Raw genomic sequence first — 25,015 nt, forward strand, 5'->3', positions numbered from 1 at the left:
CTGGGTTCAAGTGATTCTCCTGCCTCGGCCTCCCAAAGAGCTGTGATTACAGGTGTGCACCAACACACCTGGCTAATTTTTGTATTTCTAGTAGAGATGGGGTTTCGCCATGTTGCCCAGGCTGGTCTCGAACTCCTACCTCAGGTGATTTGCCTGCCTCGGCCTCCCAAAGTGCTGGGATTACAAGTGAACCACCACTCCCAGCCGTGTTTTTAGTTTTTAGAGATCAGTTCTCATTGTCGCCCAGGCTGGAGTGCAGTGGCACAATCATAGCTCACTTCAGCCTCAAACTCCTGGGCCTAAGTGATCTTCCTGCCTTAGCCTCCCAAGTAGCCGGGGGTTACAGGCATGTGCCACCATGCCCGGCTAATTTAAAAAATAATAATTTTTTTTTTTTTTTTTTTTTTTGTAGAGATGGGGTCTTGCTATGTTGCCTGGGCTGGTCTTGAACTTCTGCCCTAAAGTGATCCTCCAATCTTGGCGTCTCAAAGTGCGGGGATTACAGGTGTGACCCACTGCGCCCAGACTATTTTGTTTTTGATGGGAAAATAAAAGCATGACCAATGAGAGGGAATGTTCTGAAGGGACATAAAAAGGATTCTGTGGCCGGTGTGGTGGCTCATGCCTATAATCCCAGCACTTTGGGAGGCCGAGGTGGACGGATCACGAGGTCAGGAGATTGAGAGCATCCTGGCTAACACAGTGAAAACCCATCTCTACTAAAAACACAGAAAATGGCCGGGCGCGGTGGCTCAAGCCTGTAATCCCAGCACTTTGGGAGGCCGAGACGGGCGGATCACTAGGTCAAGAGATCGAGACCACCCTGGCTAACACGGTGTAACCCCGTCTCTACTGAAAAATACAAAAAACTAGCCGGGCGAGGTGGCGGGCGCCTGTGGTCCCAGCTACTCGGGAGGCTGAGGCAGGAGAATGGCGTGAACCCTGGAGGCGGAGCCTGCAGTGAGCTGAGATCCGGCCACTGCACTCCAGCCTGGGCGACAGAGCGAGACTCCATCTCAAAAAAAAAAAAAAAAAACACAAAAAATTAGCCAGTGTGGTGGCATGTGCTTGTAGTCCCAGCTACTCAGGAGGCTGAGGCAGGAGAATCACTTGAACCTGGGAGGCGGAGGTTGCAGTGAGCCGAGATAGTGCCACTGCACTCCAGCCTGGGTGACAGAGCAAGACTCTGTCTCAAAAAAACAAAACAAAACAAAACAAAACAAATTCTGTAACATGAGCCACCCAATCTTCAACTCACTCCCTTTGTTATCCTTAACAATGCTGTTACACAGCAGCTCTATTCTACATAGTCACACACTGAATACTATGGAAAAGAATTTATTAGAAAAAAAGCTAGAATACAAAAGCAAATTTGAACACTATGTTGTACTGTTTCAAAAAAAAAAAAAAAAAAAGCAAAAAGATGCAAAGCAGATTGCCCATCTTTATGTATGAGTACTCAGGATATCTTAGGCTGTTTTGAAGTTGTAGGAAGGGCAATAATTGAGTGCTATGCCTTTCTCTGCAACATTTGTTCCAAACCTGAACCAGCAGGAATAAAGAGATTTCTCCCTAAGATTGTGCTTAGGAAGTTCCTGAATATTAGTTACTTCTGTATTGATAATAAACACTGAGTGTGTATTATGTGCTATACATTGTGGTAGGTATTTTATAGGGATCATCACACTTAATCCTCCCAGCTCTTCTAAGAAGGTGGGAATTACTCTCACTTTAGAGACTGGAACATGATGGGTTAAATAACTTGCTCAACATCACAGGGCTAGTGTACCAGACTGCCTCCTGGTAATTCAAATGAATTGTTAGGCAAGTATTTGTTGCATCCACCCATCGCTCTCAAATTTTAACATAGGTACAAATTTCATTGCCCCAGTTTGTTATAGGGTAGGTGTCTAGGGGACAAATGCTTTCTATTATTTTTATGTTTTCTGGAGTAAGCACTTAAATAACTTGATAAGGTGTTAACCTTAAGAGTGGCACCACAAAATTTAAGTTTATTACATTTCATTATCATTATAAATAAGATTTTTTAAAAAGTCCTTTTAGGTTGTAATTTACTTTTTATTTCATTAGAAACTTTTTCACTAATTTCTAATAATTGAAGGTTAGAATGAAGCAAATTTCTCTGTAGTTACACATTAGTGTAGTTGACTTGTGATTGATCATCTTCCATACCATACCACATAAACTGGTTTCTACTGGAAAAGAAACAATTCTGAAGCAGTTAAGCCTTGAGAGATATTACAGCTGGTGTTGACTAAGGCATTGATAGGTGCTGGAAACTTTGCATAACTGGGAATAAACCTACCTGTTCTGAGGACTTGATAATACTTTTCATGTATTTTGCAAAACAAGTCTGTTATCTCAACCATTTTGTAAATGCCTCATAAATAAAAGAAAGAAGCCAGGTGCTGTGGCTCACACCTGTAATTCCAGCACTTTGGGAGGCCAAGGTGGGAGGATCCCATCAGCCCAGGAGTTTGAGACCAGCATGGGCAACATGGCGAGGCCCTGGCTTTATGAAAAATGAAAAAACTTAGCTGGGTGTGGTGGTACCCATCTGTAGACCCCGCTACTTGGAAGGCTGAGGTGGGAGGATCATTTGAGCTTGTGAAGTTGAGGCTGCAGTGTGCTATGATCACTCCAGTCTAGGCCTGTCATTCATGCATTTATTCACTTATAAACAAATAAAGAGAGACAGTACTAGATATGCTTGCTTTAAACCCCTAAATAATTGTTATTGATACTTTCGGGTTCTTAAAGATTTTCAGTTACATTTTCTTGAAGACTTCCCTGGTTTTTGTAACCTTTCAGAGTACATCACTTCATTCCACTAAATGTTATACTGTTATTTTACTCTGTCCTTTCTCAGTGAAGCTTCTAGAACTACAGTGGTCCCCTGGTATACACAGGGAGATTAGTTCCAGAACCCCTGAACTAATGCACATACCATTATGCATAGTCAAGTCCACAGTCAGCTCTGTAAAACCCACATATATGAAAAATCGGCCAGTCCCTATAAGGAGGTCTTTACATCCTGTGAATACTGTATTTTACGTGGCATTTGGTTGAAAAACTTTCTCATATAAGTGGACCTGTTGTTCAGGGTCAACTATAATCTAAATTTATGGTTTCTTTTCTCATTCTTTCCTTAAACTCCAGAAAACTGGCCTCATTTTTATTCTGAAACTGCTCTTGAAAATGCCACCAGAAAAAAACAGAAACACAAAAACGCCGCAAGACATAATGGCTATTTTTCAACTCTAGTTTGTTGAATCTCTCTGTAGCATCTGGAATTGTGCATTACTGAGCTCTGGAGCCAGATGGCCCTAGGTTTATTCCAGCTCCCCTGCTTACTAACTATATGGATATGGGCAAGTCTTCTCAACTATCCTGGCTTCACACTCTTTACAAGTGAAAAGAGGGGTAATAGTAGTACTCCTGTTGCTCTCAATAAACAGTAATAAAATAAATTAGCATTCGTAGTACCAACCCCAAGCTTCCACGCCGCTGTTCTCTAGGTGTCCCTCTTACTCTGTGACCTTGCTCCATCTATCCCTTAACTGATTAATCCTTAAGATTTCATCCTTGGTCCACTGCCCCTTTCCTCCCTTTTTGGATGGTTTAATTCAGAATCATTTTTCTGATGAAATGTTTCAATGCAAAAATCAGTGGATGTTGATCATTCCCAAACTTCTACCTCCAGGCATTTTCTGGAGTTTCAGACTGAAATCATTTCCCCCAGCACACCTTTCCCCCTTCTTGTAATTTCGATTTCAATTGGTAGTTCATCATCCACTGAATCACAAACCAAAAAAACCAAAACCCAAAAACCAAGGTTCATACTAAATTTCTTGTTCTAATATACTCCTATGACATTTGCTTCCTACGTAATTCTCAAATCTGCCCCTTCTATACTGTTACTGTATCTACTACATTAAAGCTCTATGCTTCTGATTCCAATCTTTGCCCTCCTCGAGTCTATCCCCTAACTCTTAAGCCAATAATTTACACAGAGCCAAACTTGAATATGCCATGTTACTGGTATATTACTGTACACAAAGTAGGTCCAACTTACTCAGGACAGCATGGAGATCCCTCTATTAACTGACCCCTGCAATCTTTCCAATTTCTGCCAATTTCCGCCAATTGCCACCCCATATAAACAATATGGAAACACTATGCTGTCCTAGTACCCACACAGAACTTTCATTATTATTTATGCTACAATTACCTATGTTTCTGGTTCTGTCATTCAGTCCATGCTGAGACATTTCTCAAGGCATGGACTTTCTACCTCAGCCCAGCACAGTGCTAGAATATAGCAGATACTCATTTTTATTGAACCGAACCACAGGCCTTTCTTCCTTTTTTTTTGTTTTTTTGTTTTTTTCTCTGAGATGGAGTTGCCCTCTGTTGTCCAGGCTGGAGTGCAGTGGTGAAATCTCGGCTCATTGCAACCTCCGCCTCCCGGGTTCAAACCATTCTCCTGCCTCAGCCTCCCAAGTAGCTGGGATTACAGGCGCCCGACACCAAACACAGCTAAGTTTTTTAAGTTTTGTATTTTTAGTAGAGACGGAGTTTCACCATGCTGGCCAGGCTGGTCTTGAACTCCTTACCTCAGATGATCCGCCCACCTCGGCCTCCCAAAGTGCTGGGATTACAGGCGTGAGTCAGCCGCGCCTGGCCAGGCCTTCTTCCTTCTTGAAAAAATTATAACTCAATTTAACAAATACTGATCATTTTAAGAGACGTTTTCTCCCCACGATTCTCCCCCACCCAGATTCCTGGGAAACATTTTTTCCCCCTATCATTTCTGCCCCTGGCCTCTTTATTTACATTTAGTGGGCAGGGAATGATTTATCGTGGAAGTTCTCATACCAACAGTTATGTTTACTCCAACTTACAACCACACATCTGCAGGTGACTACAATTGTGCAAGGGGAAAAGTGAGTTCAAACACTGACATGCATACCTGTTTGAATCAGTGATTTGAACCCTAGGAATACACTGGTATATACAAATATGGAAACCACACACACACACACAAAAGGATTTCTAGTTATTACCATGATAATGAGGAAAGACAAAAACAAGAAAAACAGGAAAATAAGAAGTCATAAAATGCTAAGTATTCTGTGATGAATGTATTTTTTTATTTAGGTAAACTCATTTTTTTATTTAGGTAAACTACAAATAAATACCTAAATTTTATCTAGGTAACCCTCTCTGTTAAAAAACAAATGGATCAAATGCTATCCAAATTACTTAAGGTGGGAGGCGGGGGTATGATTAAATAATATAAACATATTTAAAATTTATTTTCAAAAGGATGTAATATAGGTAGACAAAGTATCCAGAAAGACATAATGGTCACAACCTAAAAATATTTAAGTCTAAGGATGGAGGTAATCTGGGCACTGGGAAATCAATTAAGTATATATAGAATGATTCAAATGTCTTGCCTCAGCAAGAATTTGTCTATTCTATGTCTGCCACAGTTGGACACTTGATTAGTTTGGATATAGAGCAAGAAATAAAAATGATAGTAGTACATGTTTAATAGTTTTCATAGAGAATACTGACATCCTATTCTAGTTCCTAGTAGTACGAGGAAACAGAACATTAACTAAAGGTACTGTCTCACTGTATCCGTTTTAAGAGATAACAGCTTAAGATTTCATATGTCAAAAATTCTCTCCCAATATTTTTTGCTTGTTTCTCCAAGAAATTCTTGTATGCACTATTCCAGTAAATCATTACTTACTACAAGTTAAGGTTAAGAATGTGTATAAGATCAAAAGATACTCTCTATATAAAACCTAAGAACTTTAATATAACAACAAAACTAACTGGTGGTTTGAAATATCCTGTTTCTAGAGAACTTGATCTATGTTCAAGAGAAAAAACTCAATTCTTTTATGGTTTCAGAACGGGGAGGGTGGGGGGAGGAATAACAAAGGCTGGTAAGGTTCCAGAGAAAAGGGAACCCTTATACACTGTTGGTGGGAGTGCGAATTAGTTCAACCATTCTGGAAATCAGTATGGCGATTCTTCAAAGAGCTAAAAGCAGAACTACCATTTGGCCCACCAATCCCATTACTGGGTATACATCCCTAGGAAAATAAATCATTCTACCATAAAGACACACGCGCGCGTATATTCACTGCAGCACTATTCACAATAGGAAAGACACGGAATCGACCTAAATGCCCATCAGTGACCAACTGGATAAAGAAAATGTGGTACATGTACACACCATAAAATACTATATAGCCTTAAAAAAGAATGAGATCCTGTCTTTTGCAGGAACACGGCTGGAACTGGAGGCTATTACCCTTAGCAAACTAACACAGGAACAGAAAACCAAATACCACATATTCTCACTTATAAGTGGGAGCTAAATGATGAGGACCCACGAACACAAAGAGGGAAACAACAGATAGGGGTCTACTTGAGGGTGGAGGGTGGGAGGAACCAGAGGAACAGAAAAGATAACCTTCGGGTACTGGGCTTAATACCTGGATGATGAAACAGTCTGTACAACAAACTGCTGTGACACAAATTTACCTGTATAACAACAAACCTTCACATGTAACCCAGAACATAAAATGTTTAAAAAAATAATAATGTTGGGGGAAAATCTAGTTTGAAGCAGGAGATGCAGATTTCAGAGCTATCAGGGAGAAATGTATCATTTGCTTTCTTATATGCTTATATTTGAAAAAACAATCTATTCACCATAAAGATAAATCAAAATTACATTTTTCTAAAGAATGAAACCTGTATTCATTATATTATGGAGTCTGAGGCTACAAAACAGATCAAAGCAAATAATAAATATAAATACATCCTAAGATATGATACATTTAAAGTATGAAACTTTACAATTTTATTTTAATAGGAAATCCTATATAAACATAATTATTTAACAGTTTAAAGAAACCAACACAACATTCGAGACAACTTAAAACCTTAATTTAATGATAAAATACTTGAAATTGTCTTCAAATTTGAACATTTTAAAATAATTTAAACGTTAGCTGAAAAATAAACAGGTGAAGTTAAAAGGGATGGTTTTAGTTATCAGAAGAATGTGCTTATCTCAGTAGCAAGTAGATTATTTTAAATGGCATGAGCTGATTCTTTAAAAAAGCCCAATTTAGTAGTAGAAAGAAAATACAATTTCTCTTTTAACAAACATGTTTATATTTTCAGTTACTTCCTTTTTTTTAAAAAAAGTCCCCCAATCTTAGGAAGAATGGAGAAGCAAATAACAAAAACCACCCTAAAAACTTAAGAGACATTTTTGCCTAGTACGTGTAGCAACAGCTACACCCAGTGGCCAGAGATGAGTAGTGACGGTTACTAGCTTATTATTATAAAAGGAAAACCTGGAAAGAGCCATTTTTCCATTTATTTAAGGTTTTAGGATAAGAATCACCTTTCACTACAATTAGGTTTTAAGGAAATACCCAAGAATCTTTGGGAACAAAAGCCTTAGCTCATTAGCTTGACGCAAGAGTCCAGAATAATTCAGTAGCTAAAATAAAACTCAAACCAAAGAGAGAACTTAACAGATACTTTATTGCTCACCTTTCACACAAAGCACACCTCCAGCCATTTTCTTTCACAGCTTGACAATGTTTACATGTACAAAAACCCAGCAAGAAGCATCATGTCATGTAGATTTCAGTAAGGGAGAATGTAAAACATCAACTCAGCCAGGCTTTTGTTTTCTGCAGCAATAATAAAGGGCCTCCTGCACTTAGCAAAAATCTGTCTTAACTTTGTAGTGCATTTCTTCCATTACAAAAAAAGTCTCCTGCCTAAAGCAAACTAACTTGTATTTGCTGAGCCAGTGGTATTAACTCATGCATAAAACAAATTTCGGTTTGCTATTTCTTCTAGCAAATTTCAAGTAAAAACAAGGTTGAAGGAGGAATTTGTTTTGGATGGATGCAGGTCAGTTTGAATTGCTATACTTAACTAAATGCCTACATGTACTATAGGTTCACAACTTAGTTTGCTTTTATAATCTTTATGGATTTTGGCCGTGTTCAAGGTTTTCAGATTTGAGCATATGATACAGTATTCCATCAACAAAATAAGGCTACTGAATGTGCTATCTGCAGAAGAGCTCATTTAATAGGAACTGACCTAAAAGTTCTATCATGAAGCACACGTGGCATAAAAGTCAACCGGGGGCAGAACTGTGCTTGGAAAATAGGCATTGGAATACTTGAAGCAAAACACATATAAATGGTTATTCATATGAGGAAGGTTTCCTAGTAGTAAATCTAAAAAAGTCTAGGTGAATCCTCATTTTCAAAACTGCATATTGAAAACATGAAAACTACTTATTCAAGTAATTGCTTCAAAAAAGTATGCATGTTCTGACTGTGGAATTAGTCTACTGGTCAATTAAAGGCAATTTTAATCACCTTTTAAAAAATTTTTCATAGAAAGGAGAGATGTTATGTGTTTCTCAAATAAACAGCATTATGTAAGTCCAATAAAAAAATCCAACAGAATTGAATGAAGACCTACAACTGCTTATGCCAAGCAGGAATCTGCCTGCCACCTGTGGTCTCACATTAATTCAAAATAGGTGCTGAATTCAGGATTCTGAAACTAAGTTTCTATTACTTGAGCTCTAGCAAAATGTAAGGTTCGGTAGCCTCAACTAGTATAATGTCTTCCCTGCCCAAATCCAGAATGATTATACTGATAACCTCCATGCTGGAAATGCTGTTCAAATTGACCCCCTTGGTGATAATTCTGGCTCCCTCTTCCTCCCCAGCCTCCTCCCTGGCCTGCACGACCACCTCGCCCTCCACGACCCCCTCGCCCTCCACGACCACCACCACGATCACCGTGGTGCCCGCCATCTTGGTATCTATTGTCCTGCTGGTAGCCACCACCCTGGTATCCACTTCCTGTATATGAAGATGTTTGGAAGCCACCATAACCTCCGCCTTGATAGCCACCACTGTGGCCACCATGATAGCCACCTGGCTGGAAACCTGAATCTCGATAACCACCATCTTGGTAGCCACCTCCTCCTCCACTCCCTCCATCTGTCCAGCCTCCTTGATGCTTATTTCCTCTTCCTCCCCCTCGGCCACCATGGTCATAGCCACCACGTCCACCTCTCCCGCCTCCTTGTTCATGACCTCCTCGTCCTCCGTATGAGGAATGTTCATAGCCACCTCTCCCTCCTCCTCGGCCTCCTGTTTGCTGCTGGGGGCCATCTTGCCTCTTCTGCCATGGTGGCATCTCTGGGGGTGGAGGTTCGATTTCATTGGGTCTACCACCTCTGTCAGGCACCCTGCCCATCAACACCTACAGAATAGGAAAGATATTTTAAACTTTTATTTTACAAACAGAAATAAATGCATTTGGAAAAAATTAAAGGTACTCTAATCACCTTATTGATGGCACAGGCAGTTTTTTCTCTTATAGAGCCGCTGCTTGTCCTTAAAATCTTTGACAAGTCCTGCCTTGCAGCCAAAAGATGGGCAACAGAAATAGTACTTTTAGGGGATAAGACCGAACGTTTTGGCTGGTAAACCTTGGCTAATTTTTCTGTCTGGCTCTGTTGAAAGAAAAGTGTTCAAAGAGAAATATCAATTTTCAAAATGACATAAGAAACACATATTAAATAAGTTAAACGTCTCCAAAATATCTGATAATGATATTTACTAGGCTCCAGATGGTAGGAAAAGTTATATACTCACTACTGCTCCTATGTAGACAAGAACTACCTTAAAAGTACAGCTGCCAGACTTGTTGACACAACAAGGAATGACAGGGACAGTGGGGGCAGGGGTGGAGTGGGAGCGCTTCCCTTTAGGGTTATGAGGCCAACATGATAAAAAGGTTCCCCCATCATTGGTCTCAGATTGAACATATTCATATTCTCTATTTAAATATAAGCATGTAAAGTTATTTCAACAATTTTGCTTTTTAATTTTCCTATCTTTGGTTTCTATGAGGTAATAAATATCTGCTGAATGACCAAGGTCTTTACCTGGATTGTCTCATTTAGCTGAAAAAAAAACTTAAGTCTTACCAAATTCTCCAATTCTCTATAAATCATACTAAATCCAATATTTCTAACTTCTATTAGCAAATTAAATTGTTAAAGTAAACAAGTAATTTGAAATCAATTTTTTTTTTAGTAATTTTCAGAATAACTCCATTACTCTCACAATAAGAACTCTCTCCAATAAAAACTGTAAAATTCAGATTTGTTAAAAAACAGAAAATTGAAAAAATGTTTTCATTATTGCTGAATAGTTGAAAGAGTCACTACTCAATAACTCACTAAGGAAAAATCCCTACGTGTGTCTTCTATGTATTTCTCCCATGGTTGCCAAGTATCTAAATTGTTTAGATGTTCAGGGATCAAGTCTATAAATAGTCTGCTCTTTTAAATTATTTAATGTGTACCTTAGCTCTGTCAGACCAGCCAAAGGACTGTACAGTGACATCCAAACGTTTTATTAGCAGCTTTCTCCGGACTTCATATTCATTGGCTATGGCTTGGTTAATTGCTTCTATCTTTTCCTGAAGCAAAATTTTAAAAACTAGTTAGAATTTAAATCTGCTTGATCCTCTGTCCCAAAAGGGCAACAACTACGTCTGTGTCATTCATAACTGAGATCCCAGAATTTAACAGTCAAAAGTTCTTACTCCATAAAATGTACTAACAATTAACGAAATGATAGGTGACAAAAAGCTGATTCTCAAAACCAAATGAAGAATATGTGAAATACACAACTCTTATTTATCTTTCCCATAATTTACTATGTGAGACTCAGCCCAATGAAGTTTTTGGCTTGAAGGCAATCCATCTGGCAATGAGAAACATGCATCACACTCAATTTCAGTTTACTTTGATCAGCTGTGTGAAATATTTACAAATTATGAGAAAAGTGCTTCTAATCTTACACAAAATTATTCTGCAGAAATCCTCAGATTCACAAAATGATTCTAAGGGTATTCAACTAGAAAACTATGTATTAGAAAACATAATTTAAAATGCACAAAATATAAGTGTTGACATGAAAATCATAAACTCTATAATTCGTTACAAAGTTTACTCAAGATGATTACTACTCACCCAGTGGGCTGGTCCCATTGGCTTCCTCAGTAAAGGCTTTCCCACATGATTAGGTGGAACTTTTGCTAATGTTTCCTTTAACTGACACAAAAACATAAATAAATGAATAAAAACTCTAAAAGTAAAACATCCTCATCTTCCCAATTCCCATCATATCTTGCCATCAAAAGAAGATTCCTGACAGAGGCAAAGGTGGAGGATGTTTTGAAATGCAAATGTAAAAGACCCACAAGATAAAGACACTCACTGGTCCCACTCCTCACGCCTACAGAAGTCCTTCATTGCACCTAGAACAGTGCCTGACAACAGTAGGCACTCAATGAACATTTGCTGAATGGATGAATGAACACACAGGAAAATATGGACTATGGATACACTGCTGCTCCCCTGTAGAGTTCAGCCAAATTTGTGCATCATGGTGCTGGTCTACCCCACAATGCAAATGTACCAATTCTTAAGAGTCCAGCAGATAAACATACAGGGAATAACTCTGCTATAACAAATACCATTCTCTTCCACTCATTTTTTGTTAAAATAGCTTGTTCCTAATTAATTATATAGAAAATCTTAACTGATAATGTGTAGTATAAAAATAATTCTAATTTCCTTTCACATACTAGATTATGTTAGCAGTCAACAAATCTATTTTGTCAATTGAAGCATAAGGTTAGAAGTGACTGGATTAAAAAACAAAAATATTAACATCCTTTTCTGTCTAGTCAATGGGGAGGAGGGTGGTAACATTTAATGATAAAGACTTTAAATTGACTGTATCAAAGTTCAATGATAAAATAATTTTTAAAAGGACTGAAATCTTAATCCTTTTTACATTATATCTAGTTACTTTAGCTTGCAAACCAGTGTAAAGTTTCCTTTTTGAAAAAGAAACATGCTAACATGTTTTTAGGAAAAGACTAACATACTAGTTTATCTTTAAGGCATCTAGGATTTAAAACCCAAAATTCATTTCGTAACAATTACTTAATAATATATGCACATTCGGTTCCCATTAAGAGAAATTAAATTAATTGCTTCATTTCAAACAAATGTAGGACTATGCCTTTAATACACTACAATTTGGTACTAAAGGTCTTACTTTTTTTTCAATCCCGCTGAAGAATTGGAACATAGTTATATTGGCTGGAGGTTTGGACATTCCTAGAGCAATACATATGCCTTTCAACTCTTGAAAGACCTCACTACCGCCTCCTTCTTGAGCTTTTTTTGGAGGAGCATTCACACAGAGCATTCTGGCAGCTTCTAGTTCTGAGATGAGGTATGCTGAAGTAAACAAAATAAGATTTCAAAATGAGATACAGCTATAGTTATAGTCATAAGTCTGGAGTCACAACTATATAGACCTAATGATATGTAACTGTTAAAGCTGCAAGAATGGATAAAAACAAGAAAGAAAAACCACTTTCACCTGCAAATGAAATAAGATATAAACTGGTTATGTAATTCAGGTATTTAAGCGATATGTAATGTTTAAAGGTTAATTTTAAAATAAGCGATTCTCCTTTGAAACCGAAGGATCGAGGTAAGTAACATCTAAAAATTTGGATTCTTGAATTCTGGTATTAAGGAACCTCCAGAACAGGGGTTGGCATCTGTTAAAAATTTTGCAAAAGGTGGCAAGTGACGACTTCTTAATGAGTCCCTTTTTTTTTTTTTTTTTTTTTTTACTTCTCACTACTTGTGAGCATCAGTGATAAAACTACCTTGCTCTCTTGTCTCCCAATAGACAGCCTGTCCAGAAGAGGTGTGAAACAACAGTGATAAGAAGTCAAAGCTTAACTGACAGGAGCAGCAGGAAGGCACCCCAGAGTTCCTTTCCCATGGTCTCCAATTCTTATGTCGCCCTCTGGCTGTTCAAAGAGATCCCTCTTTTATCTATATTCTTCTCAGGACTCCCTTCCCCCTACCTTCCTCACCCCATTCCCTTCAAAACAACAATAAAACTTTCAAAGCACTTCTTGGCATAGTCCCCTTTGTGTCAGTATCATCCCCTTGTGTGCTGATTTCAGCCTGGTATAATGAGGGCTGCAATCTGCTTCAGGTAATTCAGTTGAAGGTATAAATATTCAATCCCATTCCTTTAACATTCCCAAGGACATTTCAATTTTTATAAAAGATGATTAAGAATCATTTGAATATCAGGATTTCCGATTATGTGACAAAGTGAGATTCTTCTGACATTATAACAAAACCAGTTTTGGAAAAAGATATTTTCAAGGCTCTCAGGTCCTATTAGAAGTAGAAAAAAGTCAACTTGTGTATCAAATTTCCTATACCCAAAATGTAATGCTAGAAGGATACAGTCCATAATTTTAGCAAATCATTTCTGAAAGGCTGCCAACTCCTGTTCTAAAACAATAAATACATCTAAGTTTCTGGAAAGGTCATTCTAAATGGATTTGACACTGTAAAATCCTAACGTGTTCCATACAGCAAACTGTATTTATGAGTTAAAACATCAAAACAGTAAAACCCCACCGTTATGACAATAACCACTGTTTTTGTACACAAGGTTTTATTAGAACACTGCCACACTCACTCATTTATATATTGTCTATGGCTGCTTTCATGCTGTAACAGCAAAGGTATGTAGTTGTGACAGAGAACTTAGGGCCACAAAGCCAAAAATATTTACTATCTGGCCCTTTTAGAAAAAGTTTGCCAACTCTTGTTCTAGAAAATCATATACTGTATGATTTAATACATTGGTTCTGTAAATTTGGGATAACATAGTTCAGGTATTCACAAAATTAGGTTACCAATATAATTACCGTGAAAAAACTTTAATCGTAATCGATGTGTTCAAAGCACTGGGAAACGCACTGAAGATAAAATTTTTTAAAACATCAAAAAGATGATCTCTTCCGACAATCTAGTTAGAAATAAAGAATATATGCAAAAATAAAAGATGAATAGTTCTTCATCTACTAGGAACTCAGATATCTTACTTAATTTACATAAGGGTAACACTCTGAGAACCATAAAAGGCTAATAAAGAGCCAGAGTCCTTAATCTGATACATGAGAGCTTTTCAGCCACTCACTCAAAGGCTATTCTATTTTACCAACAATTCTAATGAGGCTGGTTTGTTTTCCCCCCTAAAATACAATGTAATAAAAGATTCAAATTAGTGAGGTAAGGGTGCTGGAAAAGTAAAATTATAGCATCCAGATGTGACAACCGGTACTTCGAAAGATGAGAAATATTTACACAGACCAAGCAGAAAATGAGTACATGTAGGTAAATGCTAGAATAAAGAGAGGTTACAAACTGAGAATATTTTAGAAAGGGAGAATCGGCAGAAGCAAAGATAAAGAGGAAAACAGTGTGTACATATATGTAGGAAGAATATAAAAAGTGAGTGACCGCGAGATGATTTAGCCATTTAATTGAAGAGCAAATAGTTGTATATTCTTGAAAAGCTTTTGAGGTGATGATAGCACATTAAAATGAAGTCTAGAATTATGACCCTGAGTCCAAAATAATGTTCACTGAAGTCTGCTTAAGAAACAGAAAAGTGTGAAAGGCATTTTATACTTACATTCAAAGTAGTTTGTATAAGTATCAGAGCTAACAAGGCCAAACTCTGAGCTTTTTGGAAGAATTAGCTATTCAGGGTCATTAGTAAGCATTCCACACAGCTATTATCTTCCTATGTCGATAACATATTCTAAGTGTCAAATATTGGTAAGGATAAGCAATGCTATAACGGAAGACTCAGCTGAGTATACTGCTATTGAATCAGTTACAGAAATCATACCATATGAAGAGTATTAAATGAATATGTAAGAACTACCAGCACCAATATCAGTATCAAAGCAACACCTAACCTTACGTGCACATTCCCACAATAACAATCATTTGACAGACAAAGGGGAAGTTACAAAAGTGATTCTGGAATAACTTAGTGCCTAAGTATAATGGCTATGAACACTTTTTTTTTTTAACTGAACTTTAAAAACTAAAGTTGTATCATTTTTTCAGAAACCATAACAGAGTTGTAAAGACAAATATTTTTAAAATCCTCTGAATTATCTGTCCTAATGAGAACTACAATAGCCAGTTAACCAAAGCTTAATGTCAATGTGCTTCAGAATGCTACATAAATTCTGAGTTAAGACTATAGGTTGTATTTATTGGAAAGTTTATAGAAGGTAATAAAATTTGTGAATCTACTTACTGTTTTTCAGTGTGAAGAGACAAAACAGTAGTATGTAAAAAACATGGAAGGAAAGAACTTTTCATAAAAATGTATTTCCCAGAATGATCAGTAAGTACCAGAACAATCCAAGTATTATTCCAGAATATTTACAAACAAAACCAAAATCCCCAATTATCCAACCACAAAGAAAGAGCAACAAGACAAAATACTTTACATTAACCATTAACTGTATCTACTATTATAAATGCTTACTCTCCTCAAAGAAATCAATTTTTAAACAAAATCTCCATTATTTCCATACTATCTTCCTAGTATACTTAAAAATGTGCTTCTAGTCTAAGATGCAAGTGTAAAGATCATACACTTAAGCATCACTCCAATACTACCAGTGATCACATTAGGAGAAGCACAACGGCCTGAGTACCACTGAAGCTGAAATACTGAAACAGTATCAGTTACGAAAACAATAATGCTACCAGTGCACACGTCTACCCTCAGCTCCTAAATTGGAAATTTAAGGAAGTTTTCTTTTAAAATGAATTTTGAATTATATCCATAATGAAACAAACAAAAAAACATGGTCAGTTTACTAGTCATGGAAAACATAAACAGAAAATAATAGCTATATTCTAGTAGCCATAAACTTACTGAGCAAGAGGAGGCAGTTCTTCTGAATGAGAAGGCGCTTGGTCACATCCCCAGATGTCAGTGAAAGATACGGGCAGTTCATCTCCCCTAGTAGCCCACTCACCTCAAGCTGAAATTCTTCAGCTTCACTCGGACCTTTTAAGAATTAAAATAATCTTATTTAATGATAGTGATTATTTTTCCATTAGCATAACAATTATTATATACAATTGAAATTGTTAATAGGATTTTCATAACTTGAGTTTCTTTCCCTTCTAATTTATCCTTTCTTATACCACTGCAAAGTTTCTTCTTTTTTTTTTTTCTTTTTTGAAATAAGGACTCTGAGGCCCAGGCTGGAGTGTAGTGGTGTGATCAGAGCTTCCTGCAACCTCAAACTCCTGGGCTTGAAGGATCCTCCTGTTTTACTCTCTGGAATAGCTGGCCCTATAGGTGTATGCCACCATGCCTGGCTAATATTTAGAAAATTTTTTTGTAGAGACTGGGTCTCACTATATTGTCTAGGTTAGTGTCCAACTCCTGGCCTCAAGTTATCTTCCCACCTCGGCCTCTCGAAGTGCTGGGATTACTACAGGCATGAGCCACTGAACCCAATCTAAAATGTTCTTTCTCAAACAGTATGCATTAGGTCATTCCCTTATTTGAGAGTCTTTAATGGCTCCTTAATTCCTCCCTCATCTAATCTATTTTTTTTCTGTCTACTTTTAAAGATTCTTCATAGCTGCTTAGGTTAGATCTTCCCAGCATATTCAGCTATAATCACCTACTTTCCCTCCACAAATATTTGTTGTTTGTGCCAGGCCAGTCTCCTCACTGTCGCATGAATAGCCAGTCTCATTTCCACTCTGTGCCTTTATTTAAGTTATTCCCTGTGACAGATATGCCTTCTACTCTCTTCCCCTATAGCAAATCCCACCCATCCATCAAAGGCCAGTGGCCTTGCTCCTTGATGAAACCTTCCCTGTACTTGGCTGAAACTCCACCCGTGTATTTGCTGATTTCCTCTCTCTATGAACCACAAAGTGGTTCAGCATCTAAGTACCGTACTTGGCTGGGCACGGTGGCTCATGCCTGTAATCCCAGCACTTTGGGAGGGGGATGGTTTAAGTTCAGGAGTTCGAGACCAGCCCAAAGACGAGGCAAAAGCCCGTCTCTAAGAAAAATAACAAAAATTAGCCAGTCGTCGTGGTGCATGCCTGTAGTCCCAGCTACTAAGGAGGCTGACCTGGAGAATTGCTTGAACCTGGGAGGCAGAGGTTGCAGTGAGCCCAGATCGCGCCACTGCACTCCAGCCTGGGTGACAGAGTGAGACCTTGTCTAAAAACAAACAAACAAACAAACAAAAGGACTGTACTTAGCGCCGGTTGTTTAATTTGTGCGTAACATTCTCAATTAGACAAAATTTGAAGACAGCAAACATGACTTAGTCTTGTACTCCCACAGCATATAACAAAAGGTATAGAGTTCACTGGGTGAACCAAAGGAAAAACAAAGCTCTTTCCTCATTATTTTGATTGTTCTCTATTCAATATCATAAAGGGGAAGATATTAACAAACTTTGAGAGAGTCACTCGATCACCTGAGTCCATCTTCTAATCTGTAATACAGGAAGACTACATTATGAATATTTTGCAAACTGTGATCTGTGAGCCCTTGAGTTCCACAGAGCTCCTTTAGAGGCAGCTGGGAGGATGAGAAGGAAAGAGTTGGGCTAAAGCTACCTCGTCTCTACTTTGTTAGAACACCTTTTAACCTGTTTTACATGTTAGCTTCTGTATCATGTTTCATTTGAGAGAAAGGGGCTCCAGGTTAAAAATAGGTATCATCTAGTACTGGTGTTTTCAAAGGTTCCTACAGTCTCTGAAACATCTGGTCAAGAGGCAGTATAGCATGGTCAAGAGGCAGTATAGCATGGTGCTTAAACGCACTGGCTCAGAACTTGACTACTGTCCTGGGGGTGAATCCAGGCTTCGCCCCTATAGGTTGTATGACCTCAGGCAATGTATTTAAATTCTCTGGGCTTTCTTGTTAAAGGTATGACAGTAATAAAACCTGCTTCATAGGGTTGCCCTGAGGTTTAATGAGCTAACACATATAAAATGTTTAGAACATAGGGAGTACACAATAAATGCAAGCTGTTGCTGTCATTATTGTTACACTATACTCTCCTTAATAATTAGAATTGAATGCAACTAACACGTACACATTAAATATACTAGCATGCAAGCCATCATCCTCCGCAAACTAACACAGGAACAGAAAAAAAAAAAACACCACATGTTCTCCCATCTAAGTGGGAGTTGAACGATGAGAACACATGGACACAGGGAGGGGAACCACACACACCAGGGCCTGTTGCGGGGTGGAGGGTGAGGGGAGGGAACTTAGAGGACAGGTCAATAGGTGCAGCAAACCACAATGGCACACCTATCCATATGTAACAAACCTGCATCTAAGGATCCTGGAACTTAAAGTAAAAGTAAAAAAAAAAAAAAAAAATATGTATCCCGGAACTTAAAGTAAAATTAAAAAAAAATACACACACACACACACACACACACACACACACACACACACTGCATCTAAGGATCCCGGAACTTAAAGTAAAAGTAAAAAAAAAAAAAAAAATATGTATCCCGGAACTTAAAGTAAAATTAAAAAAAAATATATACACACACACACACACACACACACACACACACACAAGCATGCAAGAACGTGAGCTCTTCAAACTGTGATTATGTGGAAAAAAAGGAATTATATATATAGCTCTCCATAAGGGTGGGTTAACAGGTATTTTCCTTGGTCTCCTATTATAGGTTTACCTACAGCAGGAAGGAACCAGATGGTAGAGTGTTAGGTTCCAAGCTTTTGCCTCTTTTGCAGTGTCGACAAACTAGTGCAACAGTGAAAACAAAACTGGTAAATGCAGAACAGCTCTCAGACCCATAAATTTGATCGTCCTGGATCGCACTGTGATGTATGTAACAATGCATTCTTATGATAAACAAAATGTCTTAACAAAGTGTTCTCTTTCTCCCCAAGCATAACAGAATAATAATGCATTTACTCTACATTCTATAGATGCTTCTAGAATCTGGTAGTCCTAAAAGAAAAATATCCCAGTATCTAGTTCTAGCCATCAATCTAGGATCTTACATTTAACATCTTACAAAATATAGGAAGTTCATATATTCTATGCTTGCGGTCTCCCTTTTTCTGTTTCTCAGTAATAGGGTTATTTTCAGCCTCCACGAATTTTTAAGTTACATGACTTTATTCCGATATTTCAATTTCTGAATCACCTCTAAAAACAATGGAGGGAAAAAAATCTTGGCTCCTTAACAAATTTTTTACATTTAGAAAAAACTTGGAACTTTCAGCTTTAGTATTGATCATGTTCAGTTGACAATACCTCAATGTTATTTTTATACTTTGTACCTAAAAGTGAACGTTTACTTACTGTTAGTTGCTTGCACATTTTCCTCCAGTTTACAGAGCACTCTTAATTCAGACACTAGCCAAGCACAGAGTTTGGTAAACTCGGGGGAACTGGCTCCAGCCGAGACTGCCTGAGAGAGCGCTCCATCTTCCAACAATGGGCCCTTGTAACTGGCAAGCAAGAAATTACATTTCAGAAGAAAATACAATCACACCTAATATATTACAGATAAAACATATCTACGGTTTTATTTATATAAGCAATAATTTAATAAAGATAAGTTATGTGATCAATTTTAAACGGGCAAATATAAACAAAATTTAGAACTCTACTGAACCATTACGAAAAGCAGCTAAATGGTAGCTGCATTTCAACCTTTCAAAATGTAGATGAATATCTAACAGAGTCGCATATACTACTAAATTATGTCAACTTCTGTACATTTACTAAAAGCTTTCATTGTAAAAAGGTTTATTTTCTTACTGTAACTGGAGTATTAAAAGCAAATTAGCAAGTAATAGATAATTATACTGTAACTTATTTCAGAAATAAAACTTAGGTTATCTTTTCTAAAAATTTTCCAGAAAACAACTAGATTAGGTTTTTATTTTGAGATGAGGTCTTGCACTGTCACCTAGGTTGAAGTGCAGTGAAGGCACAAGCCACCAAACCTGGCTAATTTTTTTAATTTTTATAGAGATGGGGTCTTACTATGTTGCTCAGGTTTGGTTAGGTTTTCAATGACTTCCTTTAAAAGTAAAAACTTTCCGGTTAACTATTTGTATCATTTTCATAAATTTAATGACAGTTAAGACTAGTAAGACATTCTAGTACCATAGAAATCTCAAGGTTAGCTTAATAAATATTGGCCAGTTAATGAACTGGTGCGTCTAAATCCTAATCCTTTGTAAGTGATTCCAATATAATTTTTAAAAATTTTAAAATGTTCAAACATTCATAAAAGATGACAGTCACAATGAACTCCAATCACCCATATTCTAAAATATAAGATTTTTGTCACTCCAAGTAATCTTAAATACATATTATTCATATTGCTTTATATTCTCTTAAATATTGATAATAATGCTTACTCAAGATGATATAGTAAATATGCTTAAGATAATATAATGTTTAGGCCGGGCATGGTGGCTCACGCCTGTAATCCCAGCACTTTGGGAGGCCAAGGCAGCCGGATCATGCAGTCAGGAGATCGAGACCATCCTGGCTAACATGATGAAACCCCATCTCTATTAAAAATACAAAAAAATTAGCCAGGCGTGGTGGCAGGCGCCTGTAGTCCCAGCTACTCAGGAGGCTGAGGCAGGAGAATGGTGTGAACCCGGGAGGCAGAGCTTGCAGTGATCCGAGATTGCACTACTGCACTCCAGCCTGGGCTACAGAGCGAGACTCTGAGTCAAAAACAACAACAAAAAAAAGGTAATATAATGTTTAGAACTACAGGTATGTTAGAGAAATGACAGTTCTCAATCCCTTTAAAATATGATTACAGGTTTATACAGTATATGCAACAGAATGAAAACAAATCATATACCAAAAAAATGAGATCACATGTAGTCTGGCATCTAGATTTATAAACTGCGTATTATTAGACACTGGAATCAAAAGACTAGGCCTAGAAGTTTCTCTTTGTGTTTCACATTTTGACTTCATTAGTTTATTCAACAAGTAGTTACTGAATTCCTACTGTGTGCCAGGTAAGAGATAAAAGACAGTCATTTGCCGGGATCAGTGGCATACACCTGCAGTCCCAGCTATTCTGGAGCCTGAGGTGGGGGGATCGCTTGAGCCCAGGAGTTCAAGACCAGCCTGGTCACCAGAGCGAGACCTCATCTCTTAATAAATAAATAAATAGAAAAGGGAGTCATTTAATTCTAATATTTCTCAGTGAATCCTTTAAAGGCACATTTCAATTAATTAAGGCTGACTTTTAATGTTTAAATGCCATCAAACTAAGTAGTTAAGGTTAAAATTTATAACAGTTTTCAGAAAATCCATGGTTTACATTACAATCCATCTCAAGTAGTTATGTGATTACAATTACTACAGTAACAATTACTTGTATAGTATCCAAAAGAATAAAAAGTTTAAAAAAGGAGTGCAAAAATTTAAAAAAAGACAATAATGGGAAGAAACAGCATCCGTGGCCAATTCTTAAGTGACCACCTTCCATGTGGAAAGACTACATTTCATAAGGTCTACCCCCTTCCTTTCATTCCACTCTTCCTTCAGTACTATAGTGTCATTTATTCCAGAAAGAAGCTTCTAGGACTTCATTTCCTTTCCCAGTAAAGGGACCCTCCTCAGGGCTCCTCACAGCGTATTTTCCCAGTATCCTGTGAACCCCTTTTCCACCTCACCTCGTACCGTAAGTGCCCAACACTGCCACAAAGCAACTGTTCCTTAAAAAGTCCTAATGAATGAATGGTTTCATGTGTGAACAAGCAATTTAGTCTGAGATGTCAACTAAAGAGACTATTCTGCTGAATGACTTTAACATATGCCCTAATGAAAGAAAGAAGACCCCTAAAATCTGGAATATTTATGAAAATTCAGAGCAAGTTTCCAAGAAAAGAACCATGCTATTTCACTCTGACAAAGACAGAAGATAAGCACGACTACTTCTGTTCCCAAAAATTTCTACTACGGTACTAAATTATTCAAATAGGCAGACTTTGCGAATCCTCAAGGTGTTTCTTCCTAAAGAAAGGTTTCTCTCAAAAGTTTCCTTGTCATGGAAAAACCTAATAGAAAGTTTTGATAAAGAACTTGTTACTTAGAAATACAGCTAGCTAAATCTGTACTTTGTTTTGATACCATACCTGTAGATAAATATCTACCCATACAATTTGTTTCTGGAACCACATTTAGCCCAAGAGGGTCCACGTTCTCAAGTTTAATAGAGTACACTGATCTGGGTGACCCAGTGCGATAACAAACCCTATTTCCAATTTCTGGATACTGATGAATTATGGTTGAATAACTATCAGGAGGAGGAGAGACAAAATGCAAAACAAATATGCAGGTTCTTCGTGGGTGAAGACGACCCTGGTCTAATGGGGCTCAACGAGGTAGAGTATCATAGACTCAAGGCAAACTGCCGGTGGTTCCCAGGGACGTGGTGACAGGTTAGATGCACAAGTGAGCTGGCTAGCGGAACAGATGCAGCGCCCATACAAGTGGCTTAGGGAAGCCTGGGTGCATGCAGAGATGACTGGGCAAAGGAGAAATTTTGAGAAAAGTGGGGTGGGGTAGGAGTAGGGGCTCAAGATGGGAGCAGGAAATATGGAGAACAAGTAGCAAAGCAGAATCAACTTTGACAACCTTTAGAGTTGAGGGGTTAAGGGGGAGGGCAGGAGGATGAAGCGAGGAGAGAAGCTCGGGGAGTGGGGGTGGCGAGAACCAGAGCCCAGACAATGACACGCATGACTGACAAACGCTGCGGGTAGCTCGGCTGCAGGGAGCACCGGGCAGGCCTAGAGGTGTTGGGATTGGAGGACCCCGAGCTAGCAGCGCAGACAGTGGACGTGGCATTGGGGGTGCCGGGGCCAAAGGGAAGCAACAGCCAGGAGCCACGGGGTGCGGCGTGGAGAGGCAGGTGTCTCAGACTGGGGCGCAGGAGGTGTTCCCAGGGGGCCGGCAGCCTGGGGCTTGGGAGACCCGTGCCCTGACAGTCTTACCCTAGATCTTCCAACGACTCCAAGATGTCAGTCTCCATGAGGTCACACTCCATGCTACTGTGGTATTCAAATTTCCGAGTCGTCAGGCTCCCCTCTTCGCCGGCAACGCGTACACTCGCGCAAGCGCGACTTCCCCGGAACTTCCAAATCGACAGCTGGCGCCTCAGTTCCCGCACTGCGCATGTCCGGAGCGTGCGCAAGACACTTTGTCCCACCGGCCGCCCCACCCCTGCCCGCTACGGAGTTGCAGGGCCCGAGTTTTGCACATGCGCGTTACTGCATAGTGAAGCCAGCCGCCCAAAGAAGGGCAGGAGGACCGGCTGCGTGGCAGCTGGGCGTGGGGACCACGCGAGGGGGTGTGCTCTCGGCTCTCTTTACTGGGTGTACGCATGTGCGAATGTAGGGGGCGAGGCGGGCCGGGAAGGAGCTTGGAGAGTCTCGGGACTCGGGTGGAGTCGGCTGTGAAACCGAGTTTCTGCATCCCAGACAGGAGATCGAATGGCTCTTCGTAGGGTGCGGGCACGTGCTAGCCTTAGCTTGCGGGTCACGGAGAAAGGGAGAATTCTTGCGCTCGCGTCTTCAGGACGCGGGTAGACGGGCCAAGTGCAGACGGCAGATAGCGTGCCATTTGATTTCCTTGTGGCTTCAGTAGCTTTATTTCAGGGTTAGGGATGAGCCAACTTTCCGTAGACTATGGATGTTCAGAAAGTTGGGTCGTTTTTCCCCCCACGCATTCTCCACCTGACGTCTAAAGCCCTTCCCAGACACTAAGCATGTTATTTTAAGGAGAAGGGGACCTTCACTCCATAGCAAATAGAATATTTTTAAATCCACGTAGTTTAGACAGTGAATACACTTTTTGGCTGTACTGTCATTACTTTTGACATTATTTGCCGGGGTGAAACACTGAGTTCACGATGTGTTATGGTATCTTGGCAGTTACTGAGTGTGTGCTTAGAAATTATTGAAAAATGAGAAATGTTCCCAAAGTGATGGCGTATTAGAAAACTATATTTAACTGTAAGTTGGGCATACTGTTAAATTGTGTAGGCATTTAATTAAAGAGTTTTCATATTGATACCTGTTGATTTTATTCTGTAGTTCTCAACCATTTTCGTGTCTGATGGACAGATGTTCCTATCCTTAGTAGTACCTTTTCCTTTTTTTTTCTTTTCTTTTTTTTTTTTTTGAAACCGAGTCTCGCCCTGTCGCCCAGGCTGGAGTGCAGTGGCGGGATCTTGGCTCACTGCAAGCTCAGCCTCCCGGGTTCACGCCATTTTCCTGCCTCAGCCTCGCAAGTAGCTGGGACTACAGGCGCCCACCACCACGCCCGGCTAATTTTTTGTGTTTTTAGTAGAGACTGTGTTTCACCATGTTAGCCAGGATGGTCTCGATCTCCTGACCTTGTGATTTGCCCATCTCAGCCTCCCAAAATGCTGGGGATTACAGGAGTGAGCCACCGTACCCGGCCAGTAGTACCTTTTTCAGTTCCTTATTTTGCATCATCTGAAGTGGGGGTAGGTTTTTGATGTGGCCCTACTCCATTGACCCACATTATGATACAGTCACCATAAGCCTGTGTAAATATTAGTCACATTCTACAGAAGAGGACACTAAGGCTGAGTGGCTTAATAATCTTCAGAGATCTTAAAGCCTTTAAGTATGGAACTAGATTTTGAGATTGAGGCATATCTCAACACACAGGATGTGAAAAGAGCAAAATTTAGCTAGTTGAATTTGTTGAAACTTGTGTATGTTGCACATACTTACCTTATAATAATGGAATAATTATTTTCCTCATAGGGTTGTTGAAGGTGCTAAACAAAAAGTCATGCCTAATACAAAAATCAATTTTGAAAGAAAAAGGGTTTCATTCTTGACTCACTTTTGATGTAAGCTAT

At 38.9% G+C, this 25,015-nt stretch overlaps 1 protein-coding gene across 1 annotated transcript; it reads right to left on the reverse strand.

Annotated features, from left to right (window-relative positions):
* Positions 1-7,587: 7,587 nt before the first annotated feature.
* FAM98A (family with sequence similarity 98 member A) lies at positions 7,588-23,282 on the reverse strand. Its single transcript, XM_007970996.3, has 8 exons — positions 23,115-23,282; positions 19,438-19,586; positions 15,975-16,109; positions 12,243-12,427; positions 11,147-11,227; positions 10,474-10,590; positions 9,449-9,616; positions 7,588-9,363 (listed from the first exon to the last, which is right to left on the reverse strand). The coding sequence occupies exons 1-8, from the start codon at positions 23,165-23,167 to the stop codon at positions 8,701-8,703; spliced, it is 1,551 nt and encodes a 516-aa protein (XP_007969187.1). The 5' UTR covers positions 23,168-23,282; the 3' UTR covers positions 7,588-8,700.
* Between the last annotated feature and the right edge of the window lie 1,733 nt (positions 23,283-25,015).

The sequence above is a fragment of the Chlorocebus sabaeus genome, chromosome 14, assembly GCF_047675955.1.
Source record: "Chlorocebus sabaeus isolate Y175 chromosome 14, mChlSab1.0.hap1, whole genome shotgun sequence".
In the NCBI taxonomy this organism is placed as follows: domain Eukaryota; kingdom Metazoa; phylum Chordata; class Mammalia; order Primates; family Cercopithecidae; genus Chlorocebus; species Chlorocebus sabaeus.